This window comes from Lepus europaeus, chromosome 13 (assembly GCF_033115175.1).
Source record: "Lepus europaeus isolate LE1 chromosome 13, mLepTim1.pri, whole genome shotgun sequence".
Lineage (NCBI taxonomy): Eukaryota > Metazoa > Chordata > Mammalia > Lagomorpha > Leporidae > Lepus > Lepus europaeus.
The window spans coordinates 98699441-98722205 of record NC_084839.1 but is presented as its reverse complement, the minus strand read 5'-3'; the positions used below and the strand labels follow the sequence as shown (position 1 = coordinate 98722205).

Sequence of the window (22765 nt, the reverse complement as noted above, 5' to 3'; positions counted from 1 at the left end):
CTGTCTGCTCCTCTTCTAATCTAGCTCTCTGCTTATGGCCTGGGGAAGCAGTGGAGGATGGCCCAAATGCTTGGACCCCTGAACCCAAATGGGAGACCCAGAAGAACCTCCTGGCTTCTGGCTTCAGATCAGCCCAGCACCAGCCATTGCAGCCATTTGGGGAGTGAACCAGCAGATGGAAGACCTTTCTCTCTCTCTCTCTCTCTGTTTGTAACTCTGCTTATCAAATAAGTAAATAAAATCTTGGAAAAAAATCTCAACCAAAGCAAGATATGATATAAAACTAGCTTAGACTCTCTGAGGAGGCAAACTAAATTTTTTCAGTTCAATAAATATTCAATATATACTTGCTGAGTACCTGATACCTTGCAGATATCTATACAGAAGCCCAATATATGATTTAATAATATATGTATTACATAGTATTTTCTTAAAATTAGTTTCTTCTATGTAATATAGCCTCTGTAAATGAAAATTTTAAAGAGGATGTTTAAAGATGTTGAGTTCTAAGATGCCCTATTTCTGTGATGCTTTTCAAATTAACTCAAAACACAGTGTTTGCTGATTTGTTTAACAGAGTATATCATATTGGTTGCTGTCGTTTACTCTTATAGGAAAGGCAGAGGAAGAAGAGAAGAGGAAAAAGCAAAAGAGGAGGAAGAGGTTCTGGCAGTACCAAAATTGACTGGAGAAGGGACCCTTGATAAAGAATGGTACCCTCCCTCTGACTCTGATTTCTGTATCTATGTATATGAGGTGACCAAATCAATACTGCCCATAACAAATATTAAGGAACAGATCGAAGTTCTTGCCAAGTAAGTTTCTGAGTCTAAATTCCTGAGTTCTAAAAATTTTAGTGATCTGCTTTCTTAGTCAATTTTCAGACAAATACAACATATTAAAATTGAAATTTATAGCCCCTTCACTCTGACTCTGACAATGAATTGAAACACCGTGAACTGAGAAAGTTCTCAATTTCTACTTTAGGCCACATTTCCACAAAGCATCAGAGCTGAGAGCTGGAAATTGCTTACAGGAAAATGCCTGTTATTTTTTTCCAGCTAAACATCTTTCCATGTGATCCTGAATAAGTTATAAATGAATCAAGTTTTAAAATTATATAATTTATTATGTGAACGGAGTACTCAGAATTTAATGGAATCATACTGTGAATGCTTTATGAACTCACAACTTATTCTTGATACAAATAACAGGCCTCTTTCTGTTACATGTCTGTTTTGGTTGTGTTTCACATTATTCTAAAGTAGGATATGAACATCCTAAGAGATGGTTTCATGGGCAGGCTCAGGATTCTGTGTAAGTCCAGGAAGTTGCACTCTTCATAGAATTTGGTTTGCTTATTTGTTTGTGAAGTGACAGGCTTGAAAACGGCAGTCACCAATTAAATAAAAACTATTAAAAGAATAATTAATAGCTTTTGTTTTTTTTTTTTTTTTACCAAGAACAGTTTTATACTTGTGGCCTTATTTGCTGAATTCAGGATTTATGTTAAAATAATCCTTTAAAAATCTGTAATTAAGGCAACATTTTAAAAATAAGATAACATTAAATTTTAACCTTAGTTACTTTTAAGTAGTCTTGAATTATTTTTTATATATGAACTTTAATGAAGACATTTTTGCTAGACACATTTATTTCATTTACCTTTACCCAATTTATATTTAGCAGTTACACCTCAGTGACTTAATTGTTGATATTGTATCATACCTTTGTCTGAATTAAGGTTAAAATTACATTTACATGGAATTTTACTCTTTTTATAAAACTCTAGCTAGAAATTAATGACATAAACCAGAGATTGAAAAATCCACATCAGGGCTGATCACCCATTGTTATTTTTCAACCAGATCTGTAAAAACCAAGCCACAAAATGTTGGCAAGTTACAGGCAATTTTTAAGGCAGCAATCTTGTTAGATTTAAAAGAGAGAAAATTTACATTGAAAAGGTGTCCCTTAGACTGAGCAGAGCCCATGCTCAGGGGAGGGACACAGACTCCAGAGACAAGGGAATAAAGGAGACAAACAGGCAGGACAGGGAGAAGAGTTTACCTCCCAGGATTATGGATGCAGACGGTGCATCAGAAAGTGGCCACGAGACAGGAACAGAAGCCAGTACATCCAGGACAGGCCTTTAACCAGACCAGAGTCTCCCGTCCTAATGCCGTCGCGCTCAAACGGAACGGAGACTGTATTGGTGTCTCATCAGACTGCCAATACCCAGAAGGCGCCACCAGAAAACAGGAGTCGACTTACCAGAGGACCCGAGGCCAATTGGTCAGTGAAGAGATCAAGCCGAGCCTCCCAGGTCGATGAATCGGGACACGGGGCCCTGGAACATCATCAGGGGGCACCTCCCCTATGGCCAGAGCACCAACCTGGAAGGATCGGAGCGAGGTCTTCCTGGAGGTGGTCTCCATATCTCGCTGGGGCCTCCAAAATGTTGTACCTGAGCGAGTATGAACAAAGGAGCTCCACACATTGATAAAATTTGATGGTCCTTTATTTGCCGGCGGTGGAGAGTGGGCTCATGCCCTAAAGAACTCTTGACCCTGAAGCCTAAAGCAACAGGGTTTATAAAGGCAAAAACCACAAAATCAGGAGGGGAATTCATGGTTGCTAGGAACAGGGGGGAATACATGGTTACCGGGGTCAAGCTGACCTAAAACCTATGGGAAACTAGTATCAATTATAATCTTGACAATACCAGTTACAATCTTGTAATCCTGACATTAATCCAGGTATTGGTTTTAATTATATGTAGGACATAGACAAATTACATTTTTATCATTAACCCAGGTGCAACCTTTCTACTTTTAAGCTTGAACAATTATGCTAGGGGGTTTCTATGCTCTGCCAAGTGTGATGTAGTGGACTGCTATTGTTCTACTGTTTTAGATCATTGTTTCAGACCAGAGTCTCACAGTGGTGGGGGGGGGGGGGTGCTTTCCCAGAGTGGAGTCTCAAGTGCTCCAAAATGGAGTCCCTACTGTCAAGGTGCTACTTCATTTCAGTGTTACAGAATGTCAAATCTTTTTCTAAATTGGAACAAATAATACATTTTAGAAGAAACATTAAAATAATAAAATATGAAAGTTCTTGTAATTCAAATGGGAAAACCTTTATATTTGTCTCATTCTGAGTTTAAATTCCTTGAAAGAAGAACCATGTTAGTGCAATGCCTTGGAATTCAGATTAAAATATTTAAAAGTACTTTTCAAAAGTAAGATAGGGACAGGTGTTATGGCATAGTAGATTAAGCCACCTCTTTGTATGCCTACATTCCATATGGAAGCACCAGTTCAAGTCCTGGCTACTCCGCTTCTGATTCAGCTCCATGCTAATACACGTGGAAGACAGCAGATGGTGGTTCAAGCACTTGGGTCTCTGTCACCCATATGAGAGACCCAAATGGAGTTCTTAGCTCTTGTTTCAGCCTGACCCAGCCCCAGCTGTTGTAGCCATTTAGGGAGTAAACCAGCAGATGGAAGATATCTCTCTCTCTCTCTCTCTGTCACTCTGCCTTTCAAATAAATAAATAAAATTTTTAAAAAGAACAAAATAAAGATAAAAATTTTAAACTGCATTGACATTTAGTGTTAGCTGACATATATCTTCTTATAAATACTGGGAAAATTAGCATTCATTTTCTTCTTCAAGTCGAACAAAGTTACTAGAATTTCAATTTATGTTTGCATACAATAAGCTTATCAACCTTGTTACTGTAAGTACATTTTTAAAGTAAAGCCAACAATAAAAATTCAGAGGGAATGTGTCTTTTACACATATAATTGTACATGTGTGTAATATACAATGTATTGAAAATAAAATATTAAACTTGATTGATTTGATCTCAATGCAATTGACACAGGTATGTGGCAGAAAAAATGGGTGGTAAGATCGCAAAAGAGAAAATGATTTCTTTTGGTTGGGAACTCCACATAAGTGAGCTAAAATTCCAACTTAAATCCAATGTTGTGCCAATTGGACAGATCAAAAAAGGAATCTTCTACCACCGGGCTTTGCTTTTCAAGGTATTGGAGATATTTTGCCTCATTTGCCATTAGATAAAAATGAACCTGTTTTTAGCATTTAACTACATAATATAAGTCCTGTCGTTTAGATATACTTACATTTAAATATAAGGATACTTTAAAAAGTTTATGGAAAAACTGAAATTAAAAGATAAATTTAGGGTCAGGGGTTTGGACTAGTGACTGGGATTCCAGTTCTGAGGTCACTGCCCAGCTCTTGCTGGTGACTCCAGCTTCCTGCTGATAAAGATCCTGAAAGACAATGGCAACAGCTCTCTTGCAGGGACAAAGGAGCCAGGGCAAAAATGGAGACAGGAAGACCAACTAGAAGGTGACTGGAGCAAAAGATTGACAGTAATCCCCCTTACTTTCCAGACAAGAAAATTAATGCTTAGAGAAATAATTCATCCAAGGTCGACCAGAGATGGAGCTAGAATTTAAATTCATGCCTATTTGAAACAAAACCTACCACATTACTTCTACCATAGATAATTATCATTCTCAGTCCAAATTCCGGGACACCTCAGCATAGTAGGTAATCAATACATTAAATTAATCTATCTATACCTAATATTAAAACAAGACAATTCTGCCCTATAGTATTAACTGCTAGCTACTTAACTTTTAAGCATATCACAGCACAGCATACAAGTGTGGACCAGTTGACAGAGAGCCTGTGGAACAGCCATTGTTCAGTCTCCTTTGTCAACCTGGTGCTGATGCAGTACACTGTAGCTTACCTGAAAAATGTCACTTCCCAGCAGGATCTGCACAGAGATTTGGGAGTCTTAGACAATCTTGAGGCACAAAGGAGCTCGCCACATTGGATTTCCTCCTATGACAGTGTTCCACATTTTGAAACCTCCTCTCTAAGCATTTCTTCCCAGGAGTTGCATACTTCAAGTACTGCAGCCAAGGTGGGTTTATGCCTAAAGATTTTTCTCTACCCCTCCTCTCATCACCCTTGGTTGTTCTTTTGTTTTTCCCACAGGCTCTCGCTGATCGAATTGGCCTCAGCTGCTCTCTAGTTCGAGGGGATTATGGCCGAGCTTGGAATGAAGTGAAGCTGGCGAATGTGTCTCCTAAGGCAGCGACCGGGGGCTTCTCCCTGCCGGAAGTATACATTGTCGACCTCATGTTCCATCCGGGCGCACTGATGAAGTTAGGAACTAAAGAGGCCGACCTCTACAGATTTCTTTAAACTATCAGTAGAACACAAGGAGGGGCCAAACAGGAAATGCACTATATATACTTCCTAGAAAGTCCACCAGTTGATTTTATTTCCTGTAGAAAGGAGGACTCTTCGGTTGAGCTTTGTTGTCCTTCTGATTTTTGGCTTCTAGCAAAGGTTCAGACATATTATTCTCACTGTTGCTCACATAAAACTTACTGTCAAAATTAGCCCAGCCCCCCGCCCCCCGTTTGCTAAGATCACCTCTGCCACCTAGGGACCACGTGTCAGAGCACTCAGTGGCTGTTCTCCAGACAACACTGCAGCTTGTGACTGGCTCCTCATGCCCAATGTGCTCAAGAGCTCTAGGTTAAAAACAAAACTCACTGCTTTTTTCAATTTCTTCAGTCATCTAGCTCACTTTCGTTAAGATTTTGATAGTTTCAGTATTTGTACATCTATTTTGGTACTGTATTACAAATTCTACTCAAAATTTTTGTTCATTTTTTAAAACTTATTAAGAATACCGTTTCTATTTTACTGAACAATAATCTTTCCAGCAGTATTTCAATAAAGAGTCTGTCTTATCTGTGCTAACTTAGAAAGCTATACATTTTGATATTTTTACTGTATTGACTAAATATGTCTGATATTTTGGAAAACTTGGAAGTATAAAAATAGTGCAAATTTGTTGAGAAATTGTAGTTTCAGTATTGAGCGCAAAAGAGGGAGTAAATAGACATTTCAGGTGGTAAGGCCAAGGCAAGGAATGTGATGAATCCCATGGAGTGTGTATTTCCTAGTCAGTCACTAAACCTAAAGTTCACCTGCAGGATTATTTTCCTAGAGAGTGTTTTAAAATGAGATTTAATTTAGAAATTAAGGTGAGCCTTATTTTGTCTGAACCAATCTATAATTTTTAGAAACGTAATTCTTTCATTCTGAATTAAGTCCTTTATTTCAAATGGTGTGGTAATTATATTTATCACATAATTTCATTAAATTGGAGCACAGATTATAGGATACAAACCTATCTGTTTTAATACAGAGAACTGTAACAAGATAAAACTAAATAAAACTCAGCTATATGTGTAAGGACGAAAGATCAGTAAGACCAGTGATAAGCTTAGATTTCAAAATATATCCCTGGAAATGTCATGCATTCATTAGAAATGAATGAAAATTTGAGTCTACTCGCCAGCACCCAACGCAGAGGAATATTGTTTCCGTTCTGTGATTTATGCCAGGGTAGGCTAGATTAAAGCACGGGGCAGCTGCTTTAGGGCAGCAAAGACGAGAGGGGTTTGTCTTGGGAGATTCAGAGAAATGGCAAATTGTACTGTAATAATAACACTTTCAAAAATCAAATCTTCTCAATTTCTGAAAAGAATCTTTTCTAGGCCAATGGCCTAGTATCAAAGTGGGATTAGGAAGAAGCTCTTCCATGCAGAGCCACGATAATATGGTTTGGTAGACACATTGGGAGGGGCAAATGCTAAGGATCTTCTTCAGGAATTACATGCCATGGCCTGGCACAGCAGTAATTTGGCCAGAACTAGACCCAGACAATAGGGGGCAATGTCTGGAGCCACAGAGATTTGATTTAGAATCTAACTGTGGGGAAAATTCTGGAAACCTTGGCAACAGTTGTGGGTATGAGGTTTCTGAACAATTTATATCAAGCAATTTGTAGTTGTTCTTCTATCAAAATCAAACCTCAAGTTTCACTTATGGAGATAAAAATATTTCATTAAAATTGCTATCTTTGACAATAGCTATAACCTTAAGAGAGTTATTAATTACATGGTGAAATGAACAGCTGAGCAGACTCCTTCCTCACAAGCTTTCAATCTTTGTACAGCATCATAAATGAGAGTCTGGCACTTGAGTGGCAGGGGTCGAAGTGCTTGAGATATCTGCCGATGCTTTTGCAAGCACATTAGCAGGGAGCTGAATCGGAAGTGGAGCAGCCGGGACTCCAACCGGTGCTCATATGGGATGCCATCATCACAAGCAGTGGCTTAACACACTGCACCACAATACTGGCCACTCTCTGACTTTCAAATTAAAAAAAAAAAAAATCAAGAAACCTTTATTATTTAGAGGTTTTATAACAACGATTATATGGGCTTTGGAATCAGAGCTGAGAATAAGTCTCACCACTCTATTTTTCTAACTATGTGACCTTGAAAAAATACTTTAACCTCTCTATTCCTTGGTTTATTGTTATGAAAAATGGAGATAAACAATAATAGCACATGCTTTACTATGTTCCTGGTGCTGTTCCATGAAGTTTTAACTCTGCCATTAACCAGGTGATGTGACCCACAGTTAACAAGTGAGAAGATGGGTCACAGTGAGGTTAAGAGACTTACCCAAGATCATTCATCTAATAAGAGGCAAGGCTTTGAATTTCAACAGTTTGGACCCAAAGGCTAAGATCCCAACCTGTAAGCCTCATAAAGTTGCTGTAAGGATAAAATAAATGACAAGTGTGGGCAGGGGCCATATGCAAGTGTGTTCATGCACTTATAGTTATGTTCATTCCCTTCTGCTTGCCTTTAGAATGTTTTGAGAGGATTCCTTGTTCTCTGTGTGGCTCTTCCTTTAGATCCCTACATACAGTCAGACAGTAAGTATTTTAGACGTTGTAGACCACACATTCTCTGTTGCAGTTTCTACATTCTGCTGCTGCAGCACCAAAGCAGCCACAGTCGATCCCTAGACAACAAACAAGTGGCAGGACACATTTGGCTTACTGGACACAGTTCGACAGTCCTAGCTTTACATGATGAGCACTTTGAGTGTAAGGACATGGAAGGCACCAGTCCTGAATTTTATTTTTCTTGGTTTCTCTTGGCTGAAATAGTAATCTGCTTGTTGTTAATCCAATGGATGCCATAGTAAATGACTTATTTTTCAACAATGATGAGGAAAAATCTGACCTATCCACAAAGGAAATTAAATCTTCCTATCTTCTGTACTTCTGTCGAGAATTACGAAAGATCTGAGGTTTTACCCTCTTAAAAGCTAAATGTTTTATGGGTGCTGGCATAAGACATGAGAAAACTGGGACACAGATAAAGGACATTTTCCACTCGTAGCACTGCAAGAAGCACAAGCCAGACTATTTGTGTCCATTTGTCTTGCTCCTTGACTCACAGAGACAACATGGATAGAGCAAGATGGACACCTACAAATGCAGTGGGCTGGATTACAGAAGAACCCTAAATTGATAGATTCCAAACCTTTTATAGTGGCCAGTAGGGGGTATGCAGCGTTGACTTCCAAGGCCACTCACTAACATCCTTGAAATGATAATCTGGAACAATGGGAAGTTGGAAAGATATGCAAAGATGCACGGAAAAGTGTTTCCCAAGAGTTTCAGCAATTCTTACAGTGCACACTTCACTTTATGCACTTCTCATATATAAAGTAGAGATGATTGGCACATAGTTAATCAAGACTCCTTTATATATACTACATATTTATATATATATATATATATATATATATATATATACACACACACACACTTATGGCAGAATTACATAAGATTGGTCACAATGGATCAGCTCAATGACTGATGAAGCCAATTCTTTCTCTGGTAACACCAAAGGAGTATTCATGAGAAAGGATGATGGATATCTTCATTGTCATCCTGCTACACCCTCTTTCTAAATTTTGTCAAAAAGTTTAAGCTGAAATCCACATCAAGCCTCACCTTCCTCCAAGATTCTTCTGATATTCTTTGCTGATGAATTTCTTGAGCAGTGTGTTTGGCATTCACTTTGGTATTTTTTTCATATTCTTACTGCCTCAATTTGCTATTTTCTTCATGCATATGTATCTTGTGTAGTGGTGAAGAGCATACATGGTCCTTGGAGTCAGAGACTTGGATTTGAGTCCTATTTCTTCCATTCTCAGTTGTAGGATCTTTAGCAAATGTCTTGGTTTTCCACATCTGTATTTCATAAGGAATTACTGCTATTAGGAATCACAGTGTCAAAAACAAAATCAGGTCAAGTAAGAATTTTGAGATTCTACTGTGCTTACCACAAAAACAGTCTGCAAACTGGAAGATATCAAACACTGTCTCCATCCTACAGCAGTCCCAACACAATTCATTAAGGAAGAACTACTCTGAATTTCTTCATGGTTGACAATAATATATTCTTTTATAAGGTAAACAGCTGTCTGAACTTATGTGTCCATCACTAATTTAATGTACTGAAACATTCTGACAAAGCTCTCTCACCTGGCAGAACTGTAGTCAGCCTTCTTAACCATCCCAAAACCCGTCTGTGAGCTCCCAGTAAAATCCAGTTTGGCAAAAACCCTGCTAAGTCAGCTTGATAAGAAGCACCGCCGCCCATCCTCAATCAAGATCTGATTATCTCGATATCTGCCCAGACTTCTTGTCCTCCACCATCCCCGGGTGAGGTCTGAACATGCTGCCCTGTCTTCAGCAAGAATCCTGGGTCAGCGTGGTCACAAGCCCCTTGACCCCTGATGTTTCCTCCTAGCAATTTGCTATCCGCTCATTCCCATCTTATTCCTTGGCCTTAAACTTCCACTTCCCATTCTGTATCTGAAGCTGAGCCCAATATCACTCCCCCACAACAAGACCCATTGCAACGGTCCTTACACCTGCAACAGTGGTCCTGAATAAAGTCTCCTTTACTGTGTTTTAACAAGTATCATGAAGTAATTTTTTCCTTAAAAATGCTTATCAAGGCAAAAGATTTACATTTATGTTTTTCTTATGTTTAGGGTTAGCCCTTTTGAGAAATAATAATTAAGTTACGTGGCTATGGGCAGTTTGCCTTTAAGTATATGAAAGATCTTCAAAAAGTTCATTGAATATGTGTATCACAAAAAAATCTATGCATAGATTTCAAGCTTCTTGGTGTACCAACATAAATTTATCTTTTAATTTAATTTTCCATGAACTTTCTAAAGTACCCTACATGGCCTCCATTTCCATCAGTAGTAAGCATTTGAGAACTATTAGCCATTATGCTTTCATTTGCTCTAATGAGAAAGCTTTCTCAGGTCTGGCATATACGTTATTCTCAATCAGCTTGATATTTGACTATCTTTATCCCTTAAATTAACTGATGTTAAAGGTTTAAAACAGGATTTTAATTAATTTTCATTTTCATTTGGATACTTTTGAAAGTAGTTGAGTGGTAAAGAAAATCACTCCTATGTCTGATTAGATTTCACTTTGCTTTTTGGTGTAGAGGAGATGATGATTGCACAGTGATTTTTGAAATTGTATAATAGGAAGTGAAAAAGCATAAATTCTTACTGTCTTTGCAGCTTATATCTGAGATCATTTCCAATTATGTAAGTGTTCTTTCCTTCATCACCCACACCTTGCTGCCTGTGTTTGGCTGCTTTATTAAGAAGGATCTACATTAGCTCCTGTGGTTTTATGATTCAGTGTTGCTGCCTGGAGGGTGGAGTTTGTGATTTTGAACGACTCACGTTGCATATTTACTTTCAAAGTACTATTTTGTAGTTAAGACTTCTCAGGTTCTTATCAACCTCTTAGCAATGTGTAAGTCTCCAACTTGTCCAAGATCTTTCACAAGGAGTGAACCAGCGGATGAAGATCTCTCTCTCTCTCTCTCTCTCTCTCTCTCTCTCTCTCCCTCTCCTTCTGTGTGTAACTCTTTCAATAAATCTTAAAAAAAAAAAAAAAAAAAGATTCACAGAGCTCTGCTGCATGAAGCAAGACCAGGACATCAAGCACCCCCCTTTGGGAAATTCTCTCTCTCTCTCTCCAGTCGCCCTCGCTCTCACTGTAGCTTGTAGGGGTGACCTAGGGTGAGGGCAGGTATGCCCTCTGATGGGGCTCAGTTGATGGGGTTCAGTTTGCCTACCCCCAAACGCAGAAGCAGATCACAAGACCTCCACGTGAGAGGTGCCCTCCCCATACCCACACGGTTACCAGACCAGACCTACTTAAGGCATTAGTTCGCTTGGGGAGTTGCTCAGAGCAAAGCTTAATTTCCTCTGACCGGCCAAGGAGACCCTGAGAAGGCAGAGTTCCCTAAAGGAATGGCCTGAGAGGCAGCTGCCAGGGCTCTCCAGCAAGCGGGAGCAGGGAGCGCCCAGCACGTGGACAAGCGGGGGTGGGGGGGGTCCTTCCTATGTGGAACGTCCATCTTCACCCCGTGCACGCTCCAAACGGACAGACGTTCCTTGTCGGTGGTGGTCTGGAGCCGAGTCCAACGCTGGGAGACTGGCCTCCGCAGGAACGCGCTCTGAACCAGGAGCGGGAGCGAGGACCCGCACACTCCCCGTCCCCGGGCACGCATCAAGTCCTTGCGGGATCCTAAGCCCACGGTTACCAAAACGGGAGCTGCGGCGGGCAGCAGGCCGCAGTGCCGGCGGACCCAGCGGAGAGCACCGCCGGCGGCGCCCCGCAGCGCCTGAGCGTGGACTTTGGGGGCGGCGCCACCGAGGCCACCGAGGCCACCGAGACAGGCCGCCTACAGGGGCGGAAGTTTGTCGCGTCCTAGCAACCGCGGCGCGGTGCGCGGGGCGCGGAGCAGGTGCGGGTGGGTGAGTGCGGCTGCGGGGTCGCGCCGCCTGGCGCTGGGAGCCTCGCAGCCCGCTGTCTGATCACGAAAAGCTTGGGTTTCTCTCGCCGCCTAACTTTTCTCCGCCGGCTGAGCTTCGCTCGCTCGCACCCTCTCCGCCTCGCTGAGCCCCTGTCTCCGCCGGGGTCCGCGCCTCCGACGCCCCCTCCCGCCGAGCGGCCGGTGCACCGCGTGTGGCCTGCGTTGGATGCTGAACGCGGTTCAAGTCAGCTCTGAAAGTAAGTTTTGTGTGGGTTTCACTGCGCGGCTTCTTCACTCGCAGAACCGCCGTCCTAGACCCGCCCGAAGGCCTGCGTTTCCCAAAGGCTTCCGTTAGCGTCTGCTCGGGTGTTAACGGAAACCGTGCGCAGCGGGTATGGTGGGCTTCGCCAGCCCACGCGAGCGGCAGAGCACTTCTCAGTCCATCTACGCCAATACATGGGTTTTTTTAGCTTTATTTATTTATTTGAAAGAGTTACACAGAGAGAGGAGAGGCAGAGATAGAGAGGTCCCCCATCGGCTGGTTCACTCCCCAGTTGGCCCCAATGGCCAGAGCAGCGCCGAGCCGGACCCAGGAGCCAGGTGCTTCTTCTGGGTCTGCCAAGCGGGTGCAGGGGCCCAAGGACTTGGGCCATCTTCCACTGCTTTCCCAGGCCATAGCAGAGAGCTGGATTGGAAGTGGAGCAGCCGGGATTAGAACCGGCGCCCATGCACTTCAGGCCAAGGCTTTAACGCACTGCGCCACAGCACCGGCCCCTCAATACGTGGTTTTTGTGACCTGTTTTGTTAATGCTGATTTAATATTCTTGACTCAAGCTCGCAGACAATAACCCTACATCTACAGTAGAGTTTTAAATACCGGTAGTGCTCTGTTAGCATTGCACTCAGGCGTGGAAGGAAGCAGCCGGTGCTTCCGACTTCAGTAGGACTGTGTGAACACAGCAGCTCCAGGGGCACCAGTCCTGCGCACATGGGCAGCCAGCTGGCCTTCTTTGTCCTCATCACTAAATGCCAGTGATATGTCCCCTGCCCATCCATTCGGATAACTAGCAACCCCTAAAGCATTCCTATCCACTGAGAGCCAGTGATCTGGATGCCTGTTACTGGATTTCGAAATTTAGTACAGCTCAGAAAGTGAACTCTGAAGTCATTTCTATAGCATCTGTACTTCTCAGCATTTAAAATGACGGAGGGAAAAGTTGACTGTGGTCTATATTTAATTTATAAACGTTTATCCGATATTCTGGGAGAAAGATTTTAACAATCGGTGTCACTGGAAATGAGAAAATGGGAGCCGGTGCAGTGGTGCAGCTGGTTAAGCCTCCGCCGGCAGTGCCCGCATTCCATATGGGCACTGGTTCCAGTCCCTCTCTGCTGATGCGCCTGGGAAAGCAGCAGAGGGTGGCCCAAGAGGGTGGCTTGATCGTGGTGCTGACAGCATGAAGGAGACCCTGCAGAAGCTCCTGGCTCCTGGCTTTTGCCTGGCACTGCCCCGTCTGTTGTGACTGCTTGGGGAGTGAGCCAGCAGAAGGAAAAGCTCTCTCTCTCTCTCCTCTCTCTGTATCTCTGCCTTTTAACTAAATAAATGTACCTTAAAAAAATGAGAAACAAATAAATAATATAGGTAGGGGGAAGGCCTTAAACATTCGTTATAAATTGTCAGAGCTTGTTAGAAATGTTAGAAAAAGTGGATCTTATTTAATGTTACCTTTTTGAAGATTTTTTTGAAGATTTATTTTATTCATTTAAAAGGCGGAGATGGAAGGAGAGGGAGAGACAGAAAATATCCCATCCAAGATCTTTTTTCTCTATTTGGCCAAAGTGAGATTTGTTTCATTTCAATTTATGTTTTAAATTTTATGCTAGTCTATTTTGGTAACCTATTTAGATAAACAGGCTTAAAAAGATATAGCTATTTTTTATTTTTTTAAAAAGATTTGTTTATTTTGCTTGAAAGTCAGAAGTCAGAGTTACGGGGGTGGGGGTGGGGGTCTTCCAGCTGCTGGTTCACTCCCCAATTGGCCACAATATCTGGAGCTGCGCCAATCCGAAGCCAGGAGCCAGGAGCTTCCCCTGGATCTCCCACGTGGGTGGAGGGGCCCAATGACTGGGGCCATCTGCCAGTGCTTTCCCAGGCCATAGCAGAAAACAGGATAGGAAGTGGAGCAGCCAGGACTTGAACCGGCCCCCATATGGGATGCCAGCACTACAGGCGGCGGCTTTACCTGCTATGCCACAACACCGGCCTCTGTAGTATTCTTAACATCTCTCACATTTGCTGTTAAGAAAATTGTGAATTGCAATACAATATTACTATTATAGGCAGAGTATATTGGTAGAGAATACAATACTTGAATTGCTTGACTATTTTGCTGATATTGATAATATAGGATCCTCATATAAGTATATTCTCTACTAATCTATTTAGACTTGTGTTATGCAATAATATTCTGTTTCTTATTAATTCAGAAGACACATAGAACTCACAGGTCTCTCAGAAACCTGTTCATCAGTCATTGTGTTGATGCAGATATTGTGGGTGTGAGAAACAGAATAACTGAATTCAGCTTAGTAGCATGATTCTAAATGATCTGTGGCCCAGTTATGATGGGTGTTTCTCACCTGTCCTCCAGCCACCAGCAAAGCCATGAACCCCTGATGCAACTTCCTGCAGTCCTTCTTTTTCTTCTCAACTTTTATTTAATAAATATAAATGTCCAAAGTACAACTTTTGAATTATAGCAGCTTTTCCCCCAATAACCTCCCTCCCACCCACAACCATCCCGTCTCCCACTCCCTTTCCCATCCCATTCATCACAATTCAAAAGAAGACTCAACTGCATTAAATATGTAAAAGTTACCGAAGTTGATGATCCAGAGAGTGAAATGCAGATGAAGACTGCCATACTACTTAAGCAACTGGATCTGCACCTTCTCAATCACTTGCTGAAACACATTTCCCCGTGAGTCTTTATAAAGAAGAAAACTCAAAAATTCAGCTACAAAAATTGCTTTCAGTTTTAGAGAAAAACATGAGAATCGTAAAGTGTGGAAGTCATTGCTATGGATTTCTTAACATGGAACAAAATCTTATTTGATTTCCTTATAATACCTCTAAAAATTTAAATGTAGTTAAAAATGCTAAAGCATTCTAGTGGGGTTTCACTCAGTTGAAGACATTAAATGTCCTGTTTCTTCTAAGAGACTCTTAAGACTATTGCATGAGTTATTAAGTTATAAGGCACATGCCACATAGGGTTTATATAGTCCAAAACTTTTAATTTTTCCAATATTTTAGTGTTATTATTAAGAAACAAGGTGAATTTTTAATAGAGTATATTTAATATTAAGTTCAACATGAATCACTACTTCTTTGATATATTGATAGTGTTGTTAAAAAATTATAACCTGGCTAAAATTAACTTTAATTACAAAAATAAATTTTCTCTTATTCAATGGAATGTCCACATGTCTCCTGTAGATTCTATTTTAGTGCATGTGTGTGAATTTTTAAACATTTATTTCAGAGAAATATATATAAATCCAAGAATTGTGAAGAAAGATATAAAGCTTCTAAAACGTTTCTCAGGAAAAGGAGAACAGACAGTTTTGGAATCTATTGAATACACTTCAGGTTTGTGTTTTCTCAAATTCATTTTATGTTATATTTTCAAAATCTTATTTTCAGCATGAATTCAATTGCTTCATTATAACTGGATACTTAAGAAAATGAAACCATAAAATTTCAACAGCATTTATTTGGTTGAAGCCAACACATTTTACAGAACTGCGTTAAAGAAGCTCATTAATTGCTTGATGATTGGTTTCAGATTATGAATTTTCAAATGGATGTCGAGCTCCACCTTGGAGACAGATTTATGGGGAAATGTGTTATGTGCTGGTGAAGCCACATGCTGTGGAAAGTTTGTGCGTTACTTGTAGTGAGAAGGAGTATTTTTAAATGGTGTAAGCAATTGTTTTAAAAACATAACTGAAGCCAGGTGACGGGTTCTTAGCTAGGTGTGCATGAATGTGGGCGTGGCTCAGGGGTTGAATCTCTGAGACAATGAGATACTGTTTTGTGGGGTGAAAGCTATGCATTTGCAAAGCAAATCCAAAATCATGTCAAATTTTGCACCAGAATTAACTTTATTTCATGGTCCGTTACCTTTTTGATGTTCTTTTGCATATTTATATATGCAGTTATATGGCATATCTGCATATATATACACACATAATCCACTAAGGGAGAGTAACCTGAGAAATAAGGAGAGAAGATGGAGGAGGCTCGGAGTGTGGAGGGACAGTTACCCTGGAATGAAAATGAGTGGGTCGCAGGCACTCTGCATGCAGAGCAGGGGCAGAGGGTAAAGAAACAAGCTGTCCTGCAGAGGCCAAGGCCTTTTACGACTTCAGCAACTAAGGCTCTTGAAGTCATCATGCATTTCATACGGAGGAGAGCAGAAGCAGGGGGCTCTCGCCTACCTGCTGAGTAGCTGAATGCCCTGAAAACCAGAGGAGGGTCTCCTAAGTGCTTGCTGAAAGAGTGAATGGACCAGGGGGTGAGTGGGTGACCTGAGTTATGTATGGGGAAGGACTTTTACTTGCACGTTTCACGTACAAAGGCCACCACCTGAGTTCTGTTCAGAGAAAAAAGCGGTGTGTGTGCCTAGATTCTGGTGTGATCTTCTTGCTATTAATCACAGAACATTTTTCTCCCAAAGGGCAAAACAGATGCTGGAGATGAAATTAATTATGAGAGAAAAAGTGCAATTTACAAGGACATTGTCACATTTTTAAGAGAAAAATCAGTAAAATTTTCAGAAAATATGTCTAAACATGTAAGTTTTAATAGTCTCTTTTGAACTCTTGTAACATTGTGTTACTCAACCGCAACTTTCTCATAGAAAATTGTGTAAGAAAACTGCCTATTTTTAAACCTGCTTTTAGTTATCACAGCATTCTCTACAGTATAATAGAGAATAAATATTGTAAATGTTTCACTTTAAAATGTTTCTGATTGTCTTTTTAGATTGTAGCTATAATTCTAAAAATGCTTTCTACATAGGACTTTTTCATCTTCCCTTTTGAATTAAAATCTTTTTTTTTAATTTATTTATTTTTTTGACAAGCAGAGTGGACAGTGAGAGAGAGAGACAGAGAGAAAGGTCTTCCTTTTCCGCTGGTTCACCGCCCAATGGCCACTGTAGCTGGCGCACCACGCTGATCCGATGGCAGGAGCCAGGTGCTTCTCCTGGTCTCCCATGGGGTGCAGGGCCCAAGGACTTGGGCCATCCTCCACTGCACTCCCGGGCCATAGCAGAGAGCAGGACTGGAAGAGGAGCAACCGGGATAGAATCTGGCGCCCTGACCGGGACTAGAACCCAGTGTGCCGGTGCCGCAGGCGGAGGATTAGCCTAGTGAGCTGCGGCACCGGCCCCAAATTAAAATCTAACAGAATATTCAGTCCTGTTAAGGAAGCGTAGATGTCTAATGACTTCTATCCTTTCTGGACCTCCTGTGATTGCGATCTTACAGGATGGTTACAATGAGTGTCAATTGCATATTCACAAGAACTTTATAATTCTTGTGTATTCCATGTTTCTGAAATAGTGCTGGACACATAAACCAGTCAATGTAATATTTTCTGAAGTTAAGATTCTGTGCAGGCCGAGGATTAGCCTAGTGAGCCGTGGCGCCGACACCCTGGGTTCTAGTCCCGGTCGGGGAGCTGGATTCTGTCCCGGATGCTCCTCTTCCAGTCCAGCTCTCTGCTGTGTCCCGGGAGTGCAGTGGAGGATGGCCCAAGAGCTTGGGCCCTGCACCCGCATGGGAGACCAGGAGAAGCACCTGGCTCTTGGCTTGTTCGGTGCAGCGCGCCAGCTGTAGCAGCCATTTGGCAGGTGAACCAAAGGAAAAGGAAGACCTTTCTCTCTGTCTCTCTCTCTCTCACTAACTCTGCCTGTCAAGAAAAAAAAAAAAAAGATTCTGTTTGAAGCTGAAGGCGGAAAGGAAAGGAGATGCAAGATAAGTAGGATGTGCTAAGGAGACAGTGTGCTCTAGGCTGCTTCTCCAGCCCACAGGTTTCACTTAGGAGAGCGTAGCCATTGTCTTGCCAGCCCACCACTTCTGGAGGGCACCCTTCTGTTAGGCTCCGCTGCTCCATCCTGGAACTCCTTCCTCTGTCTGCGAGTTCTTTTGTTTCCTGCTTGTTTGGTCATCTGCTTGCTGGATCTCAGTTTTACTTTTATGTTGGTTTTTATCTTGGTGAAATATACACATAAAATATATAATTGGCCATTTTAGCCATTTTTAAGTGTATACTTCAGTGAAGTTAATTACATTCACAGTGTTGGGCATTGTTACTGTCAGTATCCAAATCTTTCTCATCACTTCACACTAAATAAAACTGCACCCATCAGACAGTAGCTCCCCACTCCTACTCCCCCAATCCCCTGGTAAACTCTGCTTTACATCAGTGGAATAACAATGTTTGTCCTTTTGTATCTGGCCTGTTTTATTTAACGTAGTGTTTTCCATTTTGTAACATGTTTCAGAACTCCATTCCTTTTTATGCCTGAATAATATCCTATTTATGTATATACCACATTTTATTTATCCACTTATCTACTGATGGACATCTGAGCTGTGTCAGTCTTTTAGCTATTGTGAACAGTACTGCTATGAATGTTGGTGTGAAAGAATCTGTTTGAGTTCCTGTTTTCAATTCTTAGGGGTATTTACCTAGTAGTGGAATTGCTATATCATATGGTAATTCTATGCTTAATTTTTGGAGGAACCACTAAACTGTTTTCCACAGTGGTTGCACCATTTTACATTCTCTCCAACAATATACAAGTTTTCTCCACATCATTGCCAACAGTTAGTGTTTTCGGTTGTTGTTGCTTAATTATAGATATCATTATAAGTTTGAGGTGGTATCCTGTTGTGGTTTTCATTTTTAGGTATCTAATGATCAATGATGTTTAACATACTTTCATGAGATTACTATTTTATATATTCTTTGCTCATTTTTAAAAACTAGATTATCTTTTTGTTGTTGAGCTATAGTAATTTTTACATATTCTGGTTATTAATCTCTTATCAGGTAGAAGATTTATAAATATCTTCTCATATTTTGTGAATCATCTCTTCACTCTTGATAGTGTGTTTTTATGCACAAACATTTTTAATTTTGATGAAGTCCATTTTTTTTCTTTTGTTACCTCTGCTTTTGATTTCGTGGTTAAGAAACCATTGCCAAATCCAAGGTCATGAAAATGTCTTCTAAGATTTTATAGTTTTACCCCCTTAATTTAGTCTGACTCATTTTGAGTTAATTTTTGAAAATGGAATAAGGTGAGGCTCCTGGTTCATTCTTTGGCATGTAGATATCCAGCTTTACCTGCACCACTTGTTGGAGAGGCTATTTTTCCCCATTGAATCATCTTGACATCCTTTTTGAAAATCAGTGACCACAGATGGAAGGTTTGTTCCATTGTGCTGAATGTCTTTTGCTAGTATCACACTTGCTTTTCAAGACTGTTTTGGCAGTTTGGAATTCCTTGACACTTTATATATAGCTTTGTAGTGGATTGGAACTGGGGGAGTGGGAGTGCTCGAACTTTTCTTCTTGCTTTTCAAGACTGTTTTGGCAGTTTGGAATTCCTTGACACTTTATATTTAGAATTTAGAATTTTAGACTTGGTTTTGCCATTTCTGCAAAAAAAAAAAAAAAAAAACACACACAACAATGCCATTGGGATTTTCAGAATGATTTCATTGAATCTTTAGATTACTTTATATAGTATTATTGTTTTAATAATATTAAATCTTCCAACCTATGAATATAGGATACCTTTCTATTTGTTTGGGTCTTTAATTTCTTCCAACAATAATTTGCACTTTTAAGTGTAAAGGTCTTTCTCTCCCCTTACCTTTATTAAGTATTCTTTTTGTTGGTACTATAAATGGAATTATTTCCTTAATTTCATTTTTTTATTGCTCACTGAGAGTATGTAGGAATGCAACTGATTTTGAATGGTACATTCAAGATTACATTCTGCAAATTCACTGAGTTTATTGTATTTTTTTCTGGTTCAAGAATTAAGGTGATGCTGGCTTCACAGAAGGAGTTTGGGAGGATTTCCTCCCTTTCCATTGTTTTGAATAGCTTGAGAAGAATTGGAATTAGCTATTTAAAAGTTGGTACAAATCAGCAGTGAAGCCATCTGGTCCTGGAATTTGCTTTGTTGGGAGAGTCTTTATTATTGACTCAGTCTCCGTCTTGGTTATTGCTCTGTTTAGATTTTCAGTGTCTTCAGGGCTCAATTTTGGTAGATTGTCTGTGTCTAGGAATCTATCCATTTCTGCTAGGTTTTCCACTTTTTTGGCATACAGCTCTTTGTGGTAATTCTTGATGATTCTTTTTATTTCTGTGGTATCTTTTGTTACATTTCCTCTTTCATCTCTGATTTTATTAATTTGGGTCTTCTCCTCATTTTTATTGATTAGTTGAGCCAATAGTATACCAATCTTGTTTGTTATTTTCAAAAAACCAATTTTTCATTTCATTGATCTTTTGTATTTTTTCATTTCAATTTTGTTTATTTTTCTCTAATTTTTAAAAATATTTTATTTATTTGAAAGACAGAGTTACAGAGAGAAGTAGAGACAGAGAGAGAGACAGAGGTCTTCCATCCGCTGGTTCACTCCCCAGATGGCTGCAACGGCCGGAACTGCACCGATCTGAAGCCAGGAGCCAGGAGCTTCCTCCAGGTCTCCCATGTGGGTGCAGGGGCCCAAGGACTTGGGCCATCTTCTACTGCTTTCCTAGGCCACAGCAGAGAGCTGGATCAGAAGTGGAGCAGCCGGGACTAGAACCGGCGCCCATATGGGATGCCGGCATTTCAGGCCAGGGCTTTAACCAACTGCCACAACGCCGGCCCCTTTTTCTCTAATTTTAATTATTTCTTTCCATGTACTAATTTTGGGTTTGGTTTGTTGTTTTTCTAGGTCCCTGAGATGCATTTGTAGCTCATTTATTTGATGCCTTTCCAATTTCTTGATGTAGGCACCAATTGCTATAAACTTTCCTCAACACTACTTTTGCTGTACCACATAGATTTTTATAGGTTGTATTTTCATCTTCATTCATTTCCAGAATTTTTTTATTTCCATTTGATTTCTTCTGTGATCCACTGTTCATTCATGAGCATATTGTTCAGTCTGCATGTGTTTGCATATCCCATGCCCTATCATGTAGTCACAGAATTCCCACAGTCCGCGTGCAGAAGATCTGCTCTCTGCCGCACAGGGCTGCCCTGTCCATGGAAAGAGCAGAGAAGTTCCCAGAGCCAGCTGCCTGTGTGTGCTCCACCTGGCAGTTCGAGTCCCGGAGCCTGTGATGGGTTGAGAGGATGGGAGCACTCAGTCCTAGGTGTGTGTCCAGCCCTCTGTAAACCCTCCAAGCCAGACTTGACATCTGTGGCTACCATGCACATGCGAGAGCTGCCAAAGCCTCTGCTGGTGTCAGGGTGGCGCCTTCTCCCGGCCTGTTGCCAGGTATCCTTGTGTGGAGATGGGGAAAAAGTAAATGTGAATAGGTGAGTACCCTGCCCTTGACGAGGGCTTTCTGCCAGACTCATAGTCTGTGTGGTCCCCAGGCTCTCCCTCAGGCACAGTCACCAGCGGCACAGGTTGCCGCAGTCTGCTCTCACCTCACTCTCAGAAGCTGGCGTCTCCTCCTGTCCCCAGCTGCGGAAGTCCTGGGTGGTGTCCTCTCTCCTGGCTGCACATCTGCACTTTCCATGCTGCTCCACAGCATCTCTCTTCCTTTTGTAGAATTTCCACTTCTCTCCAACCCTCCCCTGGGAGTGCACTTCCTCTACTTTTCTTCTGCTATCTTCCCCTGGTCAAAATCAGCAAGTCTTTTCCCTAGTCAGCCTTCTTGGAATCCACACCGCCTGTATTTTTAAAATTTTTAATTGAGATAACATTTAAATACAGTGTCAGGAACACAGGTTAAGTGTGTGATTTCATGATTTTTGACAATATTCGTGCAATACCTCAGTGAAGTTATAAAACATTATCATCACTCACCAGAAAAGGCCTCCATAACCAATTTCATTTAATTTTTCTCTTCCATGGGCAACCACTGTTCTGATATCTATCATTGTATGTTAGTTTTGCCTATGACTTTATTTTTTTTTAAAGATTTATTTATTTAGTTTAAAGGTAGAGTTACAGAGAGGCAGAGAGAGAGAGAGAGAGATCTTCCATCCACTGGTTCACTCCTCTGGATGGCTGCTACAGCCAAATCTAGACCAGGCTGGCATCATTAGCCAGGAACTCCATCCTTGTCTCCCACAGGGGAGGCAGGGGCCCAAGCACTTGGGCCATCATTGCTTTCCCAGGTGCATTAACAGAATGCTGGATCAGAAACAGAGTAGTTGGGGCTCAAATCAGCGCTGCAGTATGTGATGCCAGCATCGCAAGTGGCAGCTTAACCTGCTGTGCCACAGTGCCAGCCCCTAGTTACTTATTAAATAACCAGAGTCTATATATGTTATTAGTTTATGTCAGATATTGGTTCTGTCAGGTATATGGTCTACAAATATTTTTTCCTTGTTTTTGGCTTGTCTTTTCATTCTCCAACCAATGTCTTTCAAAGAGTAATTGTCCAACATATTAATTTTTGTTTGTATTTTATCTAGTGAAATTTTGCCAAACTCCACATTTGGCAAAGATTTTTCTTGAATATTTTCTTCTAGAATTTTTTAAATTTTATGTACTACACTTAGCCCATGATCTCTTTTAGTTTAATTTGGATAGATGAGTCAAAGTTTTTTTTTTCTTTTATATACACATCTAGTTATTCTAGCACCATTTTCATAAAACTATAATTTCTCCACTGAATTATCTCTATATCTTTGACAAAATTTAGTTGT

General features: G+C 40.8%; 2 protein-coding genes across 2 annotated transcripts in view; both read left to right on the top strand.

Annotated features, from left to right (window-relative positions):
- Positions 1-5253, top strand: part of LOC133772929 (armadillo repeat-containing protein 3-like) — a 127013-nt gene extending 121760 nt beyond the window's left edge. The window contains exons 18-20 of the mRNA XM_062210084.1: positions 615-815; positions 3890-4052; positions 5044-5253. Coding sequence (XP_062066068.1) covers positions 615-815; positions 3890-4052; positions 5044-5253 — 574 coding nt within the window. The remainder of the gene's footprint in view (positions 1-614; positions 816-3889; positions 4053-5043) is intronic.
- Positions 5254-12999: 7746 nt separating this feature from the next.
- LOC133772438 (outer dynein arm-docking complex subunit 2-like) overlaps positions 13000-22765 on the top strand; it is a 70323-nt gene continuing 60557 nt past the window's right edge. Inside the window, 6 exon segments of the mRNA XM_062208892.1 lie at positions 13000-13024; positions 14674-14779; positions 15344-15450; positions 15647-15757; positions 15760-15782; positions 16541-16657. Of these exon segments, the coding sequence (XP_062064876.1) occupies positions 13000-13024; positions 14674-14779; positions 15344-15450; positions 15647-15757; positions 15760-15782; positions 16541-16657 (489 nt within the window).